This window comes from Ranitomeya variabilis, chromosome 4 (genome assembly GCF_051348905.1).
Source record: "Ranitomeya variabilis isolate aRanVar5 chromosome 4, aRanVar5.hap1, whole genome shotgun sequence".
Classification (NCBI taxonomy): domain Eukaryota; kingdom Metazoa; phylum Chordata; class Amphibia; order Anura; family Dendrobatidae; genus Ranitomeya; species Ranitomeya variabilis.
This window is the reverse complement of record NC_135235.1, coordinates 725,184,964-725,208,093: the sequence shown is the minus strand read 5'-3', so window position 1 is coordinate 725,208,093 and position 23,130 is coordinate 725,184,964. Positions and strand designations below refer to the sequence as shown.

The 23,130-nt window shown below is 45.7% G+C and overlaps 2 protein-coding genes across 3 annotated transcripts in view; both read left to right on the top strand.

Moving 5' to 3' along the window:
* Positions 1 to 1,148: 1,148 nt before the first annotated feature.
* The window catches only part of LOC143766693 (uncharacterized), a 57,343-nt gene continuing 35,361 nt past the window's right edge, over positions 1,149 to 23,130 (top strand). Inside the window, exons 1-6 of one of the 2 annotated variants that reach the window (XM_077254553.1) lie at positions 1,149 to 1,305; positions 2,010 to 2,160; positions 2,290 to 2,469; positions 2,552 to 2,675; positions 2,759 to 2,856; positions 8,498 to 8,588. In XM_077254553.1, the coding sequence (XP_077110668.1) occupies positions 2,083 to 2,160; positions 2,290 to 2,469; positions 2,552 to 2,675; positions 2,759 to 2,856; positions 8,498 to 8,588 (571 nt within the window). In that variant the 5' untranslated portion in view covers positions 1,149 to 1,305; positions 2,010 to 2,082. Of the gene's footprint in view, positions 1,371 to 2,009; positions 2,161 to 2,289; positions 2,470 to 2,551; positions 2,676 to 2,758; positions 2,857 to 8,497; positions 8,589 to 23,130 lie in introns of both variants that reach the window. The other variant, XM_077254552.1, reaches the window with a different exon arrangement.
* Positions 3,505 to 6,239, top strand: LOC143767093 (uncharacterized). The gene is made up of 2 exons (XM_077255117.1): positions 3,505 to 3,949; positions 4,735 to 6,239. Exons 1-2 carry the CDS (start codon positions 3,709 to 3,711, stop codon positions 6,237 to 6,239), a joined length of 1,746 nt encoding a protein of 581 aa, XP_077111232.1. The 5' UTR covers positions 3,505 to 3,708.

The following is a 23,130-nucleotide window of genomic DNA, read 5'->3' as shown; positions in this document are numbered from 1 at the left end:
CTCTGTCCACCTCGTACACACGACTCCGCTCCGTACACCTTGTACACACACGGCTCCGGTCCGTACACCTCGTACACACACGGCTCCGGTTCGTACACCTTGCACACACACGTCTCCGCTCCGTACACCTTGTACACACACGGCTCCGCTCCGTACACCTCGTACTCACACGGCTCCGCTCCGTACACCTCGTACACACACGGCTCCGCTCCATACACCTCGTACTCACACGGCTCGGCTCCGTACACCTCGTATACACACGGCTCCGCTCCGTACACCTTGTACATACACGGCTCCGCTCCGTACACCTTGTACTCACACGGCTTTGCTCCGTACACCTCGTACACACACGGCTCCGCTCCATACACCTCGTACACACACGGCTCCGCTCCGTACACCTCGTACACACACGGCTTCGCTCCGTACACCCCGTACACACGTGGCTCTGCTCCGTACACCTCGTGCACACACGGCTTCGCTCCGTACACCCCGTACACACGTGGCTCTGCTCCGTACACCTCGTGCACACACGGCTCTGCTCCGTACACCTCGTACACACACAGCTCCGCTCCGTACACCTCGTACACACACAGCTCTGCTCCGTACACCTCGTACACACGGCTCCGCTCCGTACACCTCGTACACACACGGCTCCGCTCCGTACACCTCGTACACACACGGCTCCGCTCCGTACACCTCGTACACACGGCTCCGCTCCGTACACCTCGTACACACACGGCTCTGCTCCGTATACCTCGTACACACACGGCTCCGCTCCGTACACCTTGTACACACACGGCTCCGCTCCGTACACCTCGTACACACACGGCTCCGCTCCGTACACCTCGTACACACACGGCTCCGCTCCGTACACCTCGTACACACACGGCTCGAACCGTACACCTCGTACACACACGGCTCCGCTCCGTACACACACGGCTCCGCTCCGTACACCTCGTACACACACGGCTCCGCTCCGTACACCTCGTACACACACGGCTCTGCTACATCCACACTGTAAACCCCTCCTGACCCCACACATAAACTTCCCCTCATCCAGCACCATGACAACCAGCACAGCACAGTCCTGCATACACTGAGGCCCCTGATCATGTGACCCCTGACTCCTCCCCTCCTGTGACCTCATCACAGGTCCTGTGCGCACAGAGCAGCCGTAGAAATCTCAGGCCACGGTGGTCTCCCCCAACTTCTGCTCTTCCTCCTTCTTTTCTTGCAGGGGCCGCAGTGGATTTCATCCTGGATCCATAGAGCCGAGTAGAGGAGCGATGTTCCTTCAGTCTGAGGGTAATTGATGGTGAGATTTGTCCAGCGGCCACTGTACCGAGTAAATCCCACCAGGACTGTGGCAGGTAAAGACCCCAATATCCACCGGTGTCCCTTCTAATGGGGGAAAGTACCAAAGAAAACCATCGTATCCGGAGAAATAAACCCCGTACATGGAGACATCGGCCTCAGATATCTCCTGTCTTGTTCTTACCGACAATCTCCTATAAAAGCCTCAAACTTCTGTGTGTGACTCAGAGCTGAGATCTAACGTGATAGAAGATTCCAGTGCGGGGAAGACGGGAAACCTCCATATAGAGGCCGGTGGGGATGGAGTCAGTGACCGACTCTGGACAGATCTGTTCCTAGAGCCGCAGTAGGAGATGGAGATGTCGTCCTCACCATGGAGTAGTTATTTCTCCTGTCACGTGTAATGAATATCTCCTGCAGTATTACTAATGCCGATTCCAGGGTCGGGAAATGAGACGAGAATTAGCGTTATGGAAGAGGAGTCTATGAGGAACGTATTCAGCTGCCGACTCCGAGGGAGAAACTGCTTGTTGTCTGTGGCCGAAATATATAGGTTTTATTAGTAGATGGAAAGAAGGAAACTAAATACTGTAAAATAATAAATCTCCTCATATGTTTCCCTTATTATCTCCAGTAATTGTATTATTACACAGGATTCTTATGACGTTACATCGGCTCATCTTCTTCTCATTCAGGTCTCTACAATATCGGATCCTCTCAGTGAAGACCTTTTTATATAAGAGAATTTTCCTGATTTACCCATCAAAGATGGATATGGACAGAGACAAGATGGCGGAGAGGATATTACACCTCACCCTAGAGATCCTCTTCCGGCTTACTGGAGAGGTGAGAGATTCTGATGACGTCACATTACATCATTCTTATCTATGGGAATAACAGATGGACAGAACTGGAGAGGTGAGGACTCTGGAAATGTCTGTAGTGAGATTTATTAATGCGTCTCTCCATAACCAGGATTACACAGTAGTGAAGAAGACCTCTAGTGAGCGCTGTCAGGACCCTGTGTCTGAGGGATGGGGAAGACCCCTGAGCCCAATCACGGGGCTTCCACATCACCCCCTGATACATGAGGACATCAATGACCAGAAGATCCTAGAACTCACCTACAAGATGATTGAGCTGCTGACTGGAGAGGTGACACTGCTGGGAATGCTGGGACATTATACAGTAACACTATGAAGGGATCGGGGGATGACGGTATCATTGTATGTGTCAGGTTCCTATAAGGTGTCAGGATGTCGCCGTCTATTTCTCCATGGAGGAGTGGGAGTATTTAGAAGGACACAGAGATCTGTACAAGGACGTCATGATGGAGGTTCCCCAGCAGCTCACATCACCAGGTAATAGACAGGACTAAATACACACGGCCTATAATTATCTGTATGTAAAGGATGAATTCAGTCCCTGTATGTGTTTCCTCCAGATCTATCCAGTAAGAGGACAACACCAGAGAGATGTCCCCGTCCTCTTCTTTCACAGGACTGTAAACAGGAAGATCCCAATGTTCCTCAGGATCATCAGGTAGATGGAGAGAAGGTGTCATGAGATCTCCCTTAGGTGACTTTCACTCTTCCGTTTATTTCCGATCCTGGAAAAAACAATACCGGAGATATCAGTGTCCGTGTGTGTAATACTTGCGGCACACGTGTGGCAACCGTGTACCGCCTCAGTATCACACAGACGGCCGCCGGGGAAGAAGCGCTACTGTAAGCACTGTTTCCTCGGTGGCGGGTGCTGAAGACGGCTCTCATCGTTCTCCCCTGCTCTGCCGGCGATCGTCAGGAGCAGAAGAGAATGATGAGTTATATTAAAGTCTGAACGATGACAGCAGGTGGGGGCTTTTGGGACTCTTACTCCCATCATCCGACACATCCAATACAGGGTGGATTGATTTAAATCACGCCGATTTAAATCATGATTTAAATCACGATTTAAATCAAAAGATTTTTTTCTATTTAAATCGGATCGATTTAAATCATGATTTTAATCATGATTTAAATCACTGATTTAAATCAAAAGGTTTTTTTTAATATAAATCACGATTAAAATGAGAAGTGAGAGCAGTGCGCATGTGCGCCCATAGTTACACGGACGAAACTAGGGGCAACGATCTAACGCCAGGGTGAGGGGGGGACCCCAAAGTAAGTAAAAATCTTTTTTGTTTTACTATATGGCAATAGGTAGGTGTTTAAAAGCAGCATGTCTTAATTGTATAAACTATTAATAGCCTCCACATTTTGTTCATACTGCCCCTTTAATTCCACACTTCTAGCTTGGTTTCACTTTTGGTTTAGTTTCTTTTTCCATTCAGTTGACATGCAGTACTTGGCTGTAGTAGTAACAATCAAACTTCATAAGTGATCTGTGTGAGCCATGGCAGGTCGTAAGAGAGACCCTATTTGGGTTCATTTTGTTGAGATGCCAGCAGCAGATCTTGGAAAGAAAGGTGCAAGAGCAAAGTGCAAATACTGTCAAAAGGATATCCAAGGACTTGTTTGCCGTTTGAAATCACATTATGAAAACTGCAACCAGAAGGGAAATGAAGATGTTGATAGTGATACAACTAATGTGAATGAACCCCCACAGCTTCTTATGCACCAGGAGCCTAGTACTAGTAAGTCTGGCAATTACAACCTATTTTTTTAACAGACATTTTACTGGGATGGTTAAAGTCTATGAAAAGAGAAATTTCTAGCACTAGTAATTCTGGAGTATAGAATTTAAATTTATGTTAAGGCAATATTTCACAGAAAATTAACGCTAAAGGACATGTGCACCTTTTATTTTTTTAAGGTGCACATGTCCTCCCCCCCCGCAGTGCTCTTACCTCCGATCCCCGCAGCGCTGAGATCCGTGGCTTCGTTTTGACCGTCCGCCTCCCGTCCTCCGGTTGCGGCCTACTCGCAGTGATCCAGCGGCGTGACGTCAGCGGGCCGCATGCTCCATTGAAATGAATGGAGGCGCGCTCGCGGACGGGCAGAACGAAGCCAAGGATCCCCGCAGCGCTGACATCGGAGGTAAGAGAGCTGCGGGGGGAGGACATGTGCACACTGCACCTTAAAAAATAAAGGTGCACATGTCCTTTAAGTAAAAATAAAGTGTGTATACGCTTATTTTTTTTTTATTGTAGGCTGCAATTCACTTTTGAAGTCTGCCAAATTGACCATTTTAAAAAAAAAAACATTTTTAAAACTTTTGTGACATAATTTTTTTCAGTTGCTCTGATATTAGTTACCAGTATTACAGCAACTTCACCGGAAAACTTGAGTAGCATAACTTTTGAGACAGCCCTTATAGGACGAGGACCATTACATTGTTCAAAAAGTTTGTTTCAAAATATTTTCGTTATATTTCTTCAAATACGCAGTCGATTTATATTTTTAATTTCTGTGCTTTCAGGGTCAAATATGGCTTGTGCTGCACGTGACAATCAATATCTGGGTACAACTTCAACAAAGCAGCCCAAAAAAAAACTTTGCGTGCAAAGTGTAGAAAAATTCATCTTAAAGACTACGACGAGCCAGAAAGAACATTTTGATGAATTAATTGCTAAATTCATATTTGCAACCAATTCTTCTTTCCGACTAGTTGAGCACCCATTGTTTGTACAAATGATCGAAGGAATTAGACCAGGCTACAAACCACCAAGTAGATTTGATATCTCAGGAAAACATCTTCAGGCTGTATACGACATAGAAAGAGCGGCTTGTACAAAATATTTGAAAGACAAGGTTGTTAACATGAGCTTGGATGGTTGGAGCAACATCCACAACGACCCCATAATTTGCACTTGTGTCACAACAGAAGATGGTGAAACTTACCTTACAGACACAATCGACACATCTGGAAATTCACATACTGCTGAATATTTACTTGAAATTGCTAAGAACTCAATTCACCAATGCCAAGAACAGTTTGGATGTAAAGTAAGGAGCTTAGTTACTGATAACGCAAGCAATGTGGCAAAAATGCGAGCGGAACTGGCACATGAGGATGACACAAATGTCATTACATACGGTTGTTCTGCCCATTTGTTGCATCTTTTGGCAAAAGACCTGCATATTTCGGGTGTCAAGGAACATGTTGTAGAAATTGTTAAATATTTCCGCAATAATCATTTTGCACATGCAACCTACAAGGAAATGGGAGGACTGAAGTTGGTTCTACCACAAGATGTTAGATGGAATACCTTGGCTGACTGCTTGGAACTGTTTATTAACAACTGGTCAAAATTACTGTCCATTTGCGAAACACATTGGGATAAAATTGATGCTAATATACGAAGCAAAGTATTAAATCTTGGTGTGAAGAGAAATGCGAAGGACCTTTTGAAAAGGTTAAAGCCAATATCGATTGCGTTGGATAAAATGCAGAAAGATACTGCAACCATAGCTGATGCCACAGAAGTTTGGAAAGATTTAGAAGGTTCTCTAGATCGCTTGAACCTCTCAAACAATGTAAAGGTTGCAATACAGCACCGCAAGGACCAAGCATTAAAAGAAGAACACTATTTAGCCAATATCTTGCATCCCATCTACAGAGGGAAAAAATTATCTGAGGCGGAAATCAACTCTGCAATGGAGTGGCTCGCCAATACTAACCATGACATTGTGGCAACTGTGCTGAAATTGAAGTGTGAATCTGCACCATTTCAAAAATACATGTTTGCAGATAACGTCGTTAATGAACTAAAACCACTGAACTGGTGGAAGTCGCAATCACTTGTTCTTCCAGCAAAGATAATAAATCTAGCTTCTCAGCTACTGACTGCATCGGCTTCATCCGCAGGAGTAGAGAGATTGTTTTCTTCATTTGGTTTTGTGCACACAACAGTCCGAAACCGCTTAGGAACTGCTAAAGCAGGACAACTGGTTTTCCTATTAAAAGTCCTAAATAAACAGTAGGCTTAAAGGACTGATGTATTCACTGAAGATGTTTGCTTACTTCAAACGTTAGAGATAGGCTATTGTTAAAAAGTACTTAAGGTACCGTCACACTAAGCGACGCTGCAGCGATAGCGACAACGATGCCGATCGCTGCAGCGTCGCTGTTTGATCGCTGGGGAGCTGTCACACAGACCGCTCTCCAGCGACCAACGATGCCGAGGTCCCCGGGTAACCAGGGTAAACATCGGGTTGCTAAGCGCAGGGCCGCGCTTAGTAACCCGATGTTTACCCTGGTTACCAGCGTAAAATGTAAAAAAACCAAACAGTACATACTTACATGCGTCCCCCGGTGTTCACTTCCTGCAATGACTGAGCGCCGGCAGTAGCAGGGCACAGTGGTGACGTCACCGCTGTGCTGTGCTTTCAATTTCACTTTGTGGCGCTCAGTCAGTGTGGGAAGCGGACGCCGGGGGACGCATGTGAGTATGTACTGTTTGTTTTTTTTACACTTTACGCTGGTAACCAGGGTAAACATCGGGTTACTAAGCGCGGCCCTGCGCTTAGTAACCCGATGTTTACCCTGGTTACCAGTGTAAAATATCGCTGGTATCGTTGCTTTTGCTGTCAAACACAACGATACACGGCGATCGGACGACCAAATAAAGTTCTGAACTTTATTCAGCGACCAGCGACATCACAGCAGGATCCTGATCGCTGCTGCGTGTCAAACTAAACGATATTGCTAGCCAGGACGCTGCAACGTCACGGATCGCTAGCGATGTCGTTTAGTGTGACGGTACCTTTACTCTCTGTAGTTCAATTCTGAGTGTTTAATAGTGCAAATAAAAATTATTAGGTTTCATAATCAACTGTTTTAATATTTTTATTTGTGTAAAACAATTAGATTTGCAAAAAGACAAAGTTTTGCTTGTGTACAACTTGATTAAAAAATCTGATTTAAATCAAATGATTTAAATCAAAAAAATCTGATTTAAATCAAAAAAATCTGATTTTTTTGATTTTTTTAAAAAAAATCAAGATTTTTATCCAGCCTGATCCAATAGAGACAGAGATAAAAATACGATAGAGAATAGGGGGAACCCACACCGGGGTTTTCATTCGTTTATTTTGATATATTGCAGGCGGCAGGTGATGAATACCCTGATCATCCGCTCCTGCTGTCACTGTTATTAGCAGCGCTGACCGCCGTCAGAGCAGGGGAGAATGATGAGAGCCGTCTTCAGCACCTGCCGCCGGTAAACAGCTCTTACTGTAGCTCTTCTTCTCCTGTGCTGATGCGTGTCGCACGGAGGACATCAATGTGTGTTCTCCATGTGCACGCGTGCAGTACGTTTTGCCGTCCGTGCTGACGGTAAAAAATGGACAGGACTACGAGCGGGACACACGGTCCATGGAAACACACTGACATGTGCACAGACCCATTCATTTGAATGGGTGTACATGTGTACGTGTCTCCGGTACGTGTGAAAACTGTCACCTCACGTACCCGAGACATGAACGTGTGAAAGGTTTTATGATGTTGTGGTAGTTCACTCACGTGGTGGCACACTGAGGTAGGAAAAATGGGAACAACGTCTCTTTAAATCATCGATGATGTATTGTAAGGCAGCATAAACCAACTTGTGGGGAAAACAAACTCCGCCTTCTTGGCTAAAACAAGAAAGAAACGATAAAAGAAAACAAAATGCTGCAGCACAGTCCGTATGTTGCGTGTGGCCCCCCACTCTGGAGCAGGACAGGTTCAGTCTGTACTCGAGGAGCCACAAAGCCTCTGGAGTCCTCTCTCCAGGCTAGCTGAGCCCAGACTGCCTGTAGAGCTCGGTTTTTTCACCCCAAGCCTGTAACTTCCCCATCATGTGATAGATCACATGATCATGTCCTCATGCAGGTCCTGGCAGGTCTGCCAGGGGAGATAAAGTGGACCTTCTCCCACCCGCTCTGTGAAGGTCCACATAAAACTAACCCTGTTTATGCAACTTAACCCTCACAACACGTAGTGTGCTGGAGAAAAATGCTCTGGTTTCACATCACTGACGCTGTTAAGTGCAGTGACACATATCTCCCCTCTATCACCTTACCAGTGACTGTGTCACAATGTGTAGACGGCTGTGAAGGTCTTGTGCTCAGTGTTGCTTTATCCACCAGTATTATATGTTTTATTCTTGTGTAATGAGAACGGTGGAGATGGCAGGATTAGAGCTGATCATAGATGTGACTTCTCCATCTGTCTGTGACCTTTACAATATTTGTTTCAGGGTGAAGATCTGACCCATATTAATACTACAGAGACATATGTGAGGGGTGATGAGCGGTGTAAAGAGGAGATTCCTACATATGACTACCCAGGTGAGTAGTGACCACTAAATGCAGAGAAGTCACAGATTCTTCTCAGTCTCCGGCTGTGGCTGCTTTATCGGTGGTGTAGTCCATCGTATCACAATCGTGTGATCACCATTTTGCCTCAAGACCACAACATTCTCCACCCAAAACTGTCCAAGTGGCTTTGGGCATTGAAAGCCCTTTTCTATAGAACTTACAACCTGGAGGATCCAACTACCCCCTGAGATTAGAAGACTCTGACCGTTACCTGCCCAGATCCGTAAACTACAAAGCCAAATGACAGCGTACGTAGAATGTGCTGACAAGTTAGAAAAATATTATGATGAGCCTTTTAGAGAAAACGGAGGGTAATGATGCTGTTGGCTTCCAAAATCCCTAATGTGGGAAGGAGGAAAAAATCAGGGCTTAGAAAAGTGCTGCCAAGTGCTGAGCCATAAAGTTGGGCATCAAAACAAATGAACGTTAAAAAAACAACAACAAACTTTTCATTTTAATATTCTACCCATTTCCGATGTGAACCAGCTCCTTCCTCAGGCATATACAAATGATACATTGTGGAGGTTTTATATCCTCCAGAACGGCGTCACTGATCCAATTGCTTAATTCATTAATTAAACCGCGCCTATGCTGCAGTTTTTTGTATAGAAACCTTTCTTCGTATTCAAAACTATACAAATAGATGTAAAATACATATTGGATGCACAATAAAATCCATATAAAGAAAAATATACGAACATGGAAAATCCTCCGGTTTAAGTGTGGATAGTTTAACCCCTTACCGACATCGGACGTACTATCCTGTCCGATGGCGGCTCCCCTGCTTTGATGCAGGGCTCCGCGGTGAGCCCGCATCAAAGCCGGGACATGTCAGCTGTTTTGAACAGCTGACATGTGCCCGCAATAGCGGCGGGTGAAATTCACCCGCCGCTATTAACTAGTTAAATGCCGCTGTCAAATGCAGACAGCGGAATTTAACTACCGCATCCGGGCGGCCGGAAATGACGTCATCGCCGACCGACTTGTGAATAGGGAATCCTATTGGATTTTTAACCCCTTCATGACCGTGGGATTTTTCTTTTTTCCGTGTTCGTTTTTCGCTCCCCTCCTTCCCAGAGCCATAACTTTTTTTATTTTTCTGTCAATATGGCCATGTGAGGGCTTATTTTTTGCGGGATGAGTTGTACTTTTGAACGACATCATTGGTTTTACCATGTCGTGTACTAGAAAATGGGAAAAAAATTCCAAGTGCGGTGAATTTGCAAAAAAAGTGCAATCCCACACTTGTTTTTTGCTTGGCTTTTTTGCTAGGTTCACTAAATGCTAAAACTGACCTGCCATTATGATTCTCCAGGTCATTACGAATTCATAGACACCTAACATGACTAGGTTATTCTTTACCTAATTGGTGAAAAAAAAATTCCAAACTTTGCTAAAAAAAAAAAAAAATTGCGCCATTTTCCGATACTCGTAGCGTCTCCATTTTTCATGATCTGGGGTCGGTTGAGGGCTTATTTTTTGCGTGCCAAGCTGGCGTTTTTAATGATACCATTTTGGTGTAGATACGTTCTTTTGATCGCCCGTTATTGTATTTTAATGCAATGTCGCGGCGACCAAAAAAACTTAATTTTGGCATTTCGATTTTTTTTCTCGTTACGCCGTTTAGCGATCAGATTAATCCTTTTTTTTTATTGATCGGGCGATTCTGAACGCGGCGATACAAAATATGTGTAGATTTGATTTTTTTTAATGATTTATTTTGATTAAGGCGAAATTGGGATGATTTAAACTTTTATATTTTTTTTATTTTTTTCACATTTTTTTTTACTTTTTTTTTTTACTTTTGCCATGCTGCAATAGCCTCCATGGGAGGCTAGAAGTAGGCACAGCACGATCGGCTCTGCTACATAGCAGCGATCTGCTGTTCGCTGCTATGTAGCAGAAAATCAGGTGTGCTGTGAGTGCCGACCACAGGGTGGCGCTCACAGCTACCGGCGATCAGTAACCATAGAGGTCTCAAGGACCTCTATGGTTACCATTCTGAAGCAACGCCGACCCCTGATCATGTGACGGGGGTCGGCGATGACGTCATTTCCGGCCGCCCGGCCGGATGCGGTAGTTAAATGCCGCTGTCTGCGTTTGACAGCGGCATTTAACTAGTTAAGGCTGGTTTCACACTTGCGTTTTGATCTGCAGCGTTTTAGCGCTAAAAAACGCATGCGTTTTTTTTTCCTATGCTTAACATTAACCCCTTCATGACCCAGCCTATTTTGGCCTTAATGACCTTGCCGTTTTTTGCAATTCTGACCAGTGTCCCTTTATGAGGTAATAACTCAGGAACGCTTGAACGGATCCTAGCGATTCTGAGATTGTTTTTTCGTGACATATTGGGCTTCATGTTAGTAGTAAATTTAGGTAGATAATTTCTGAGTTTATTTGTGAAAAAACTGAAATTTGGCAAAAATTTAGAAAATTTCGCAATTTTCACATTTTTGAATTTTTATTCTGTTAAACCAGAGAGTTATGTGACACAAAATAGTTAATAAATAACGTTGCCCACATGTCTACTTTACATCAGCACAATTTTGGAAACAAATTTTTTTTTTTGCTAGGAAGTTACAAGGGTTAAAATTTGACCAGTGATTTCTCATTTTTACAACAAAATTTACAAAACCATTTATTTTAGGGACCACCTCACATTTGAAGTCAGTTTGAGGGTTCTATGTGGCTGAAAATACCCAAAAGTGACACCATTCTAAAAACTGCACCCCTCAAGGTGCTCAAAACCACATTCAAGAAGTTTATTAACCCTTCAGGTGTTTCACAGCAGCAGAAGCAACATTGAAGGAAAAAATTAACATTTAACTTTTTAGTCACAAAAATTATCTTTTAGCGAAATTTTCTCTAGTCACCTTCCACGACGGCATATGGAGGTTGCCTCTTTGCCCTAATGGGGAACAGGAAATGGAGAGGTTAAAAGGCCCTCCCACCTCCCTCTCACCAGTGTCTTTCCTGTTCCCCATGGGACAGGAGAGGTTTACTTCGTATGCAGTGGTGGCCGGTAACTGCTGCATCTGACAAGCGTCGGCTTGTGTGTAACCGGGCAGCATGGGGTCGTATCTTACCTCCCCGCCTATGCTGCTCCCGTCGCGCCGCGCTGCGGTGTCCTCGGGACCTGTGCCTAGCCTTCCCGCGCCCCCGTGAGGGCAAAGCAGGCTAGTGTTCCTAACCGGAGTCCTCCTGGAGCTCTCCGGTCTCCTTCCCCTCCAACATGCCGCTGGCAACCCGGAAGTGATCGCGCGCGTCACTTCCGGTCCTTTCTGCGCTCCCTGGAGGCACTTCCGCCGGAGGTGTCTCGTGCAGGACGGCGTCCTCCATGCTGGACCATGGAGGGGAGGAGGAGGTGTATCCGCTGGGGGCAGGTGCATACCGCTGTGTATAAAACCTGCCAGAAAACGTCGCAGGTAAGACTGTCCTGTCATGGAGAGCAGTACCTGCCCTGCGCTTGCAGAGCCCAGCGCTGCCCCTGCCACAGTAAGTGCCGCAGGGACAGGGGTCCTTAGATAGTAACTTTGGGGTATCCTTGGTCACTCTCTCTCCCCTCTCATTGCAGGGAGAAAGGTCTACCCCCAAAACTACTGCTAAAAAGAAGTGTGCCATCTGTAATATTAAGCTGCCACCTTCATGGGAGAAAAAACTCTGCAGGACCTGTACTGACAAAGTTGTCAGGGGCAGAGCAACCTTCTTTACTAGAGGAAATCCGATCCCTGGTCAAGCAAGAAGTGCAATCCTCCCTAGCAGCCTTTACCCCCCCACCCCCTCCGCCACCCCCTCCACCACCCTCTCCAGCCAAAAAAAGGAAGATCCAGGAGGAGGATTCTGAATCTGAGTCAGACCTCTCCTATGCCTCATTCTCATGTCGACAGGAGGAATCTACATCCTCTATTACATCTGAAGCCAGAAAATATCTCTTTTCTTCAGACTGGATTGAGGACTTAGTAGCTGCGGTACGCAGTACTATGGGGCTGGAGGAGGAGCCAGAACCACAGTCCATACAGGACCAGATATTTGGTGGCATAACTAAGGGTAAACGGGTGGGGTTTCCAATCCACCAGAATATATCTGATATGATTGACCAAGAGTGGGAATTACCTGAAAAACGTCTCAGTGCTCCATCCGAGATGAAGCATAGATTCCCCTTAGAAGGCGAGTTGACCAAATGGGATGTCCCTAAAGTTGACTCTCAGGTGGCAAGAGTGGCTAAAAGAACAGCTCTTCCATTCGAAGACTCGTCACAATTAAAGGATCCGATGGACAGGAAGATAGAGAGTCTATTAAAGAAATCATGGGAGACCTCCTCGGTAGCCCTCAAAGACAATATCGCATCAACATGCGTGGCTAGAGCTCTATTCCGCTGGATAGGTGAACTGGAGTCTCACATATCCCAGGGCACTTCAAGAGCTGAATTGTTAGACTCCCTTCCTAGTCTCCTTAGAGCCACGGGTTTCCTAGCGGATTCTTCTATGGAAACTATCAGAATTGCTGCGAGGTCGTTAGTACAGACTAACTCGGCCAGAAGGGCGCTGTGGTTAAAAATGTGGTCTGGTGATATCACCTCTAAGGCCAAGTTATGCGCCATACCATTTAAAGGTAACTACGTTTTCGGGCCTTCTCTTGATGACATCTTGGAGAAAGCAACCGATAAAAAGAAAGCCCTCCCAGAACAAAAAACTCCCAAAAAGAAGTTTTTTCGTCCCTTTCAGGCCCAAACCTCTCAGAGAGGAAAAGGCAAGTCCGGGAGGTGGAGTTACCCGAAGGGAGGAGGGAGAAACATCCTTATCCCTCAACAACAGCAGCAGCAGTCTCAACAGGAGAAACGGTGACTCCGATCCAGTGGGGGGGAGACTTTCAAATTTTTACTCCCAGTGGCAAAACATCACCTCTTGCCCCTGGATCCTCAATGTCATCAAAGAGGGTCTCCTAATAGAATTCATTTCCTCCCCCCCCCCCCCCACGGGGTCTAAAAGTCACCTCCCTACCTTCCCTGAAAGATCAATCCAATTTGGAGTCCTGTCTCAGGACCCTAAAGATGTCAGGTGCGATATCTCAAATTCCAGAATGGGAGAGGGATCGGGGGCATTACTCTCGCCTATTCCTGGTTCCCAAACCATCGGGCGAGTCCCGTGTCATTATAAATCTAAAGAATCTCAATCGGCATATCAAGTACCGAAGATTCAAGATGGAATCGGTGAAGAATGCCATTCCCTTGATAGGTCCACACTCCTTCATGGCCACTCTCGATCTGAAAGATGCCTACTTTCACATCCCCATTCACCCAAGACATCGCCAATACCTCAAATTTGCTGTACAGAGAGGACGTCTGTTAGAGCATTATCAATTCAACGTCCTCCCATTTGGAATCTCCTCTGCTCCAAGGGTATTTTCCAAAATAATGGGGGAAGTAGTCTCCTTTATCCGGAGGCAAGGCGTCTGTATAGTGCCGTATCTAGACGACCTTCTGTTAATAGCGCCTACCAAACAGGGCCTGGAATCTCATGTATCCAAGACTCTCGAAATCCTGACATCTCTTGGATGGGTGCCGAATCTGGAAAAATCTCACCTACGACCCTCCAAATGCAGGAAATTCCTGGGAGTCCTCCTGGACTCTGCAAGACAAATGTCCTTCCTCCCATCGGAACACCGTCTAACCCTTCTATCAAAGGTCAAAACGTTCAGGGACACCAGATCCCCTACAATCAGAGAAGGCATGTCTCTTGTAGGCTCGATGACAGCCTGCATTCAATCGGTACCATGGGCCCAGGCCCATTCCAGAATTCTTCAGGCACATATCCTGCAGAATTGGGATGGTCATCCCAGTTCTTTGAACAAAAGACTGTACACGCCAGGCCGTGTCAAAGCCTCCCTGGCATGGTGGATGTCCCCAAAAAATTTACAAAAAGGGGTCAGCTGGACGCAAGTCCCACTGACCACAGTTACAACAGACGCCAGCAAAAGAGGCTGGGGGGGCCATGATAAATCACACCCCTTTCCAAGGTCTCTGGGACCAGTCAACAAGCAGGAAATCTTCCAACTACAGAGAGCTAAAAGCTGTAGAAGAAGCCCTACTAGTAGGAGGTCATCTTATCAAGGGACATCACGTTCGGATATATTCGGACAATGTGACCACGGTGGCCCACATCAGACATCAGGGCAGTTCAAAAAACAATTGCCTGAAGAACATATCTGCCCGGCTATGCTCCTGGGCAGAAAGACATCTCTTATCTCTGACGGCGGTTCACCTGAAAGGCTCATCCAACATTCAGGCAGACTATCTAAGTTGCCAGGACATACAGTTAGGTCCAGAAATATTTGGACAGAGACAACATTTTTCTCATTTTGGTTATAGACATTACCACAATTTAATTTTAAACAAAACAATTCAGATGCAGTTGAAGTTCAGACTTTCAGCTTTCATTTGAGGGTATCCACATTAAAATTGGATGAAGGGTTTGGGAGTTTCAGCTCCTTAACATGTGCCACCCTGTTTTTTCAAGGGACCAAAAGTAATTGGACAGATTCAATAATTTTAAATAAAATGTTCATTTCTAGTACTTGGTTGAAAACCCTTTGTTGGCAATGACTGCCTGAAGTCTTGAACTCATGGACATCACCAGACGCTGTGTTTCCTCCTTTTTGATGCTCTGCCAGGCCTTCACTGTGGTGGTTTTCAGTTGCTGTTTGTTTGTGGGCCTTTCTGTCTGAAGTTTAGTCTTTAACAAGTGAAATGCATGCTCAATTGGGTTGAGATCAGGTGACTGACTTGGCCATTCAAGAATATTCCACTTCTTTGCTTTAATAGACTCCTGGGTTGCTTTGGCTTCATGTTTTGTCATTGTCCATCTGTAGTATGAAACGACGACCAATCAGTTTTGCTGCATTTGGCTGGATCTGAGCACACAGTATGGCTCTGAATACCTCAGAATTCATTTGGCTGCTTCTGTCCTGTGTCACATCATCAATAAACACTAGTGACCCAGTGCCACTGGCAGCCATGCATGGCCAAGCCATCACACTGCCTCCACCGTGTTTTACAGATGATGTGGTATGCTTTGGATCATGAGCTGTACCAAGCCTTCGCCATACTTTTCTCTTTCCATCATTCTGGTAGAGGTTGATCTTGGTTTCGTCTGTCCAAAGAATGTTCTTCCTGAACTGTGCTGGCTTTTTTAGATGTTTTTTAGCCAAGTCCAGTCTAGCCTTTTTATTCTTGATGCTTATGAGTGGCTTGCACCGTGCAGTGAACCCTCTGTATTTACTTTCATGCCGTCTTCTCTTTATGGTAGATTTGGATATTGATGCGCCTACCTCCTGGAGAGTGTTCTTCACTTGGTTGGCTGTTGTGAAGGGGTTTCTCTTCACCATGGAGGTTATTCTGCGATCACCCACCACTGTTGTCTTCCGTGGGCGCCCAGGTCTTTTTGCATTGATGAGTTCACCAGTGCTTTCTTTCCTTCTCAGGATGTACCAAACTGTACATTTTGCCACTCCGAATATTGTAGCAATTTCTCGGATGGGTTTTTTCTCTGTTTTCACAGCTTAAGAATGGCTTGTTTCACCTTCATGGAGAGCACTTTTGACCGCATGTTTACTTCATAGGAAAACCTTCCAAATGCAAGCACCACACCTCAAATCAACTCCAGGCCTTTTATCTGCTTAGTTGAGAATGACATAATGAAGGGATTGCCCACACCTGTCCATGAAATAGCCTTGGAGTCAATTGTCCAATTACTTTTGGTCCCTTGAAAAAACAGGGTGGCACAGGTTAAGGAGCTGAAACTCCTAAACTCTTCATCCAATTTTAATATGGATACCCTCAAATGAAAGCTGAAAGTCTGAACTTCAACTGCATCTGAATTGTTTTGTTTAAAATTAAATTGTGGTAATGTCCATAACCAAAATGAGAAAAATGTTGTCTCTGTCCAAATATTTCTGGACCTAACTGTACATCCGGGGGAATGGTGCCTGAGCAACCGAAGTTTCGAGATGCTGGTGAACAAATGGGGTCTCCCAGAAATCGACCTCTTTGCATCCAGCCGAAATGCGAAAGTTGAAGCATTCTTCTCTCTGAACCCCAGGGACGGCTCCAAAGGGGTGGATGCACTAGTCCAGAAGTGGAATTTCCGGCTGCCTTATGCGTTTCCACCAATTCCAATACTGGCGAAAGTCTTACAGAAAGTGCGAGAAGAACAAACACCTACCATATTGGTAGCTCCGCTGTGGCCCAAGAGAAGTTGGTACAACCTGATAGTGGACCTTCAGGTGGATGGGCCGTTCCACTTTCCGATGGAAGAAGACCTTCTTTCTCAAGGACCAATCCATCTCCTAGATGCCCACAAGTGGAATCTGGCGGCATGGCTACTGAAGCCCAAATATTAAGAGCCAGAGGACTATCAGATGCAGTGGTTTCCACACTTCAAAAATCTAGGAAACCGGTAACCATTGCTATATATAATAAAATCTGGAAGAAATTCTCATCCTTTTGTCTTCCTGAGGTGCCAGATCCCTTCAACCCGAATATTTCAAAAATTCTAGATTTTTTACAAAAGGGCTTAGAAATAGGCCTCAGGCCTAGCACCTTAAAAGTCCAGGTGTCCGCCCTCAGGTCAATTTTCGATCAGGATCTGGCAAATCATCGCTGGGTTAAGAGATTCATGATATCGGCTTCTAGAATGAATCCTAAGAAGCAAATAACAGTACCACTGTGGGATCTCAACCTGGTGTTACAGGGGCTCACAGGTCCCCCCTTTGAACCATTATCCTCCTGCTCCCAGAAAAATCTAATCTATAAAATTTTTTTCTAGTGGCTATTACATCAGCAAGGAGGGTGGGAGAATTGCAAGCCCTCTCAATAAGAGAGCCATACCTATCCATCCAAGATGACTCTATAATACTACGCCTAGACCCTTCCTTTCTTCCAAAAGTCGTATCAGACTTCCATCGCTCCCAGGAAATTATTCTACCTTCTTTTTGCCAAAATCCTGCAAATCCAAAAGAAGAGAAATTCCATATGCTGGACGTCAGGCGCATTGTATTATTTTACTTAGAACAAACCAGTTCTTATAGAATCGACCACAATCTATTTGTCCATCCATCAGGACAAAACAAAGGAAAAAAGGTAGCCAAAAGAACTATTGCCAACTGGATAAAGAGAGCAATAGCAGAAGCATACCTGGCTCAAGACAAAACTCCTCCAGTGGGAATCAAGGCTCATTCCACTAGATCAACCTCAGTCTCCTGGGCAGAAAGAGCAGGTGCATCAGCAGAGCAAATCTGTAGGGCAGCCACATGGTCTTCATTGCATACTTTCTCCAGACATTACAGATTGGATATAATGCCCAACAAAGATTTAGCCTTCGGCCGGAAAGTACTCCAGGCCGTTGTCCCTCCCTAGCGCCAAATTAGTTGGTATTCCTCCATATGCCATCGTGGAAGGTGACTAGAGAAAATAGAATTATTCTTACCGTTAATTCGGTTTCTAGGAACCTTCCACGACGGCGCTAGTTCCCTCCCTATACTCCTGGATTTAAATCTGGGATTCAAGGTAAACCAGTGCTATGGTTTTCAGTTATAAGTCACTGGTGAGAGGGAGGTGGGAGGGCCTTTTAACCTCTCCATTTCCTGTTCCCCATTAGGGCAAAGAGGCAACCTCCATATGCCATCGTGGAAGGTTCCTAGAAACCGAATTAACGGTAAGAATAATTCTATTTTTTTTATTTTCCCAAGGGTAAAAGGAGAAACTGGACCACGAACGTTGTTGTCCAATTTGTCCTGAGTACGCTGATACCTCATATGTGGTGGTAAACCACTGTTTGGGCGCACGGCAGGGCTCGGAAGGGAAGGAGCGCCATTTGACTTTTTCAATGAAAAATTGGCTCCAATCTTTAGCAGACACCATGTCCCGTTTGGAGAGCCCCTGTGTGCCTAAACATTGGAGCTCCCCCACAAGTGACCCCATTTTGGAAACTAGACCCCACAAGGAACTTATCTAGAAGCATAGTGAGCACTTTAAACTCTCAGGTGCTTCACAAATTGATCCGTAAAAATGAAAAAGTACTTTTTTTTCACAAAATTTATTTTAGCCTCAATTTTTTCATTTTCACATGGGCAACAGGATAAAATGGATCCTAAAATTTGTTGGGCAGTTTCTCCTGAGTACGCCGATACCTCATATGTGGGGGTAAACCACTGTTTGGGTGCACGGCAAGGCTCGGAAGGGGAGGCGTGCCATTTGACTTTTTGAATGCAAAATTAGCTCCAATCATTAGCGGACACCATGTCGCGTTTGGAGAGCCCCTGTGTGCCTAAACATTGGAGCTCCCCTACAAGTGACCACATTTTGGAAACTAGACCCCCCAAGGAACTTATCTAGATGCATAGTGAGCACTTATAACCCCCAGGTGCTTCACAGAAGTTTATAACGCAGAGCCGTGAGAATAAAAAATAATTTTTCTTTCCTCAAAAATGATTTTTAGCCCAGAATTTTTTATTTTCCCAAGGGTAATTGGAGAAATTGGACCCCAAATGTTGTTGTCCAGTTTGTCCTGAGTACGATGATACCCCATATGTGGGGGTAAACCACTGTTTGGGCGCACGGCAGGGCTCGGAAGGGAAGGCACGCCATTTGGCTTTTTGAATGGAAAATTAGCTCCAATCATTAGCGGACACCATGTCGCGTTTGGAGAGCCCCTGTGTGCCTAAACATTGGAGCTCCCCTACAAGTGACCACATTTTGGAAACTAGACCCCCCAAGGAACTTATCTAGATGCATAGTGAGCACTTATAACCCCCAGGTGCTTCACAGAAGTTTATAACGCAGAGCCGTGAGAATAAAAAATAATTTTTCTTTCCTCAAAAATGATTTTTAGCCCAGATTTTTTTATTTTCCCAAGGGTAATTGGAGAAATTGGACCCCAAATGTTGTTGTCCAGTTTGTCCTGAGTACGATGATACCCCATATGTGGGGGTAAACCACTGTTTGGGCGCACGGCAGGGCTCGGAAGGGAAGGCACGCCATTTGGCTTTTTGAATGGAAAATTAGCTCCAATCATTAGCGGACACCATGTCGCGTTTGGAGAGCCCCTGTGTGCCTAAACATTAAAGCTCCCGCACAAGTGACCCCATTTTGGAAACTAGACCTCCCAAGGAACTAATCTAGATGTGTCGTGAGCACTTTGAACCCCCAAGTGCTTCACAGAAGTTTATAACGCAGAGCCATGAAAATAAAAAATCATTTTTCTTTTCTCAAAAATGATTTTTTAGCCCACAATTTTTTATTTTCCCAAGGGTAACAGGAGAAATTGGACCCCAAAAGATGTTGTCCAGTTTCTCCTGAGTACGCTGATACCCCATATGTGGGGGTAAACCACTGTTTTGGCACACGTCGGGGTTCGGAAGGGAAGTAGTGACGTTTTGAAATGCAGACTTTGATGGAATGCTCTACGGGCGTCAGGTTGCGTTTGCAGAGCCCCTGATGTGCCTAAACAGTAGGAACTCCCCACAAGTGACTCCATTTTGGAAACTAGACCCCCAAGGGAACTTATCTAGATGTGTGGTGAGCACTTTGAACCCCAAAGTGCTTCACAGAAGTTTATAACGCAGAGCTGTGAAAATAATAAATGTGTTTCCTTTCCTCAAAAATATTTTTTTAGCCCAGAATTTTTTATTTTTGCAAGGGTAACAGGAGAAATTGGACCCCAAAAGTTGTTGTCCAGTTTCTCCTGAGTACGCTGATACCCCATATGTGGGGGTAAACCACTGTTTGGGCACACGTCAGGACTCGGAAGGGAAGTAGTGACATTTGAAATGCAGACTTTGATGGAATGGTCTGCGGGCGTCACATTTAGTGTTGAGCGATACCGTCCGATACTTGAAAGTATCGGTATCGGCCGATACCGGCAAAGTATCGGATCTAATCCGATACCGATACCCGATACCAATACAAGTCAATGGGACTCAAGTATCGGACGGTATTCCTGATGGTTCCCAGGGTCTGAAGGAGAGGAAACTCTCCTTCAGGCCCTGGGAACCATATTAATGTGTAAAAGAAAGAATTAAAATAAAAAATATTGCTATACTCACCTCTCCGACGCAGCCTGCACCTTACCGAGGGAACCGGCAGCGTTCTTTGCTTAAAATGCGCGCGTTTCCTTCCTTCCGTGACGTCACGGCTTGTGATTGGTCGCGTGCCGCCCATGTGGCCGCGACGCGACCAATCACAACAAGCCGTGACGTAATTTTCAGGTCCTTCTAGGCATTCAGTATTTTAAAATTACGTTCCGGCTTTGTGATTGGTCGCGTCGCGGTCACATGGGCGACGCGACCAATCACAAGCCGTGACGTCACGGGAGGCAGGAAACGCGCGCATTTTTAAAATTACGTCACGGCTTGTGATTGGTTGCGTGCCGCCCATGTGACCGCGACGCGACCAATCACAGCAAGCCGTGACGTAATTTCAGGTCCTTCTAGGCATTCAGTATTTTAAAATTACTTTGCGGCTTTGTGATTGGTCGCGTCGCGGTCACATGGGCGACGCGACCAATCACAAGCCGTGACGTAATTTTAAAAATGCGCGCGTTTCCTACCTCCCGTGACGTCACGGCTTGTGATTGGTCGCGTCGCCCATGTGACCGCAACGCGACCAATCAAAAAGCCGGAACGTAATTTTAAAATACTGAATGCCTAGAAGGACCTGAAATTACGTCACGGCTTGCTGTGATTGGTCGCATCGCGGTGACATGGGCGGCATGCAACCAATCACAAGCCGTGACGTAATTTTAAAAATGCGCGCGTTTCCTACCTCCCGTGACGTCACGGCTTGTGATTGGTCGCGTCGCCCATGTGACCGCGACGCGACCAATCACAAAGCCGGAACGTAATTTTAAAATACTGAATGCCTAGAAGGACCTGAAAATTACGTCACAGCTTGCTGTGATTGGTCGCGTCGCGGCCACATGGGCGGCACGCGACCAATCACAAGCCGTGACGTCACGGAAGGAAGGAAACGCGCGCATTTTAAGCAAAGAACGCTGCCGGTTCCCTCGGTGAGGTCCAGGCTGCGTCGGAGAGGTGAGTATAGCAATATTTTTTATTTTAATTCTTTATTTTACACATTAATGTTGTTTCGATACCGATACCCGATACCACGAAAGTATCGGATCTCGGTATCGGAATTCCGATACCCGCAAGTATCGGCCGATACTTGCGGTATCGGAATGCTCAACACTAGTCACATTGCATTTGCAGAGCCCCTGATGTGCCTAAACAGTAGAAACACCCCACAAGTGACCCCATTTTGGAAACTAGACCCCCGAAGGAACTTATCTAGATGTGTGGTGAGCACTTTCAACCCCCAAGTGCTTCACAGAAGTTTATAACGCAGAGCCGTGAAAATAAAAAATAATTGTTCTTTCCTCAAAAATTATGTTTTAGCAAGTAATTTTTTATTTTTGCAAGGGTAACTGGAGAAATTGGACCCCAACAGTTGTTGCCCAGTTTGTCCTGAGTACGCTGGTTCCCCAAATGTGGGGGTAAACCACTGTTTTAGGCGCACGTCGGGGCTTGGAAGGGCGGGAGCACCATTTGACTTTTTGAACACAAAATTGGCTGGAATCAATGGTGGCGCCATGTTGCGTTTGGAGACCCCTGATGTGCCTAAACAGTGGAAACCCCTCAATTCTAACTTCAACACTAACCCCAACACACCCCTAATCCTAATCCCAACTGTAGCCATAACCCTAATCACAACCCTAACCCCAACACACCCCTAACCACAACCCTAACCCCAACACACCCGTAACCCTAATTCCAACCCTAATCCCAACCCTAACCCTAATCCCAACCCTAACCACAACTGTAACCCCAACACACCCCTAACCTTATCCGTAACCCTAACCACAAGCCTAATCTTAACCCTATTTCCAACCCTAGCCCTAATTCCAACCCTAACTCTAATTCCAACCCTAACCCTAAGGCTATGTGCCCACATTGCGGATTCGTGTGAGATTTTTCCGCACGATTTTTGAAAAATCTGCAGGTAAAAGGCACTGCGTTTTACCTGCGGATTTACAGCAGATTTCCAGTGTTTTTTTGTGCGGATTTCACCTGCGGATTCCTATTGAGGAACAGGTGTAAAATGCTGCGGAATCCGCACAAAGAATTGACATGCTGCGGAAAATACAACGCAGCGTTTCTGCACGGAATTTTCCGCACCATGGGCACAGCGGATTTGGTTTTCCATAGGTGTACATGGTACTGTAAACCTGATGGAAAACTGCTACGAATTCGCAGTGGCCAATCCGCTGCGGATCCGCGGCCAATCCGCTGCGGATCCACAGCCAAATCCGCACTGTGTGCACATGCCATAACCCTACCCCTAACCCTACCCCAACCCTAACCCTAGTTCTAACACTAGTTCTAACCCTAACCCTAGTGGAAAAAGAAAAAAAAATATTTTCTTTATTTTATTATTGTCCCTACCTATGGTAAAGGGGGG

What these genes read in the sequence shown, in the direction of transcription:
- LOC143767093 (XM_077255117.1), top strand. Translation starts at nt 3,709, where the DNA reads ATGGCAGGTCGTAAGAGAGACCCTATTTGGGTTCATTTTGTTGAGATG. An exon ending in GCACCAGGAGCCTAGTACTA is followed by an intron (nt 3,950 to 4,734) that starts GTAAGTCTGGCA and finishes CTGTGCTTTCAG; the next exon opens with GGTCAAATATGGCTTGTGCT.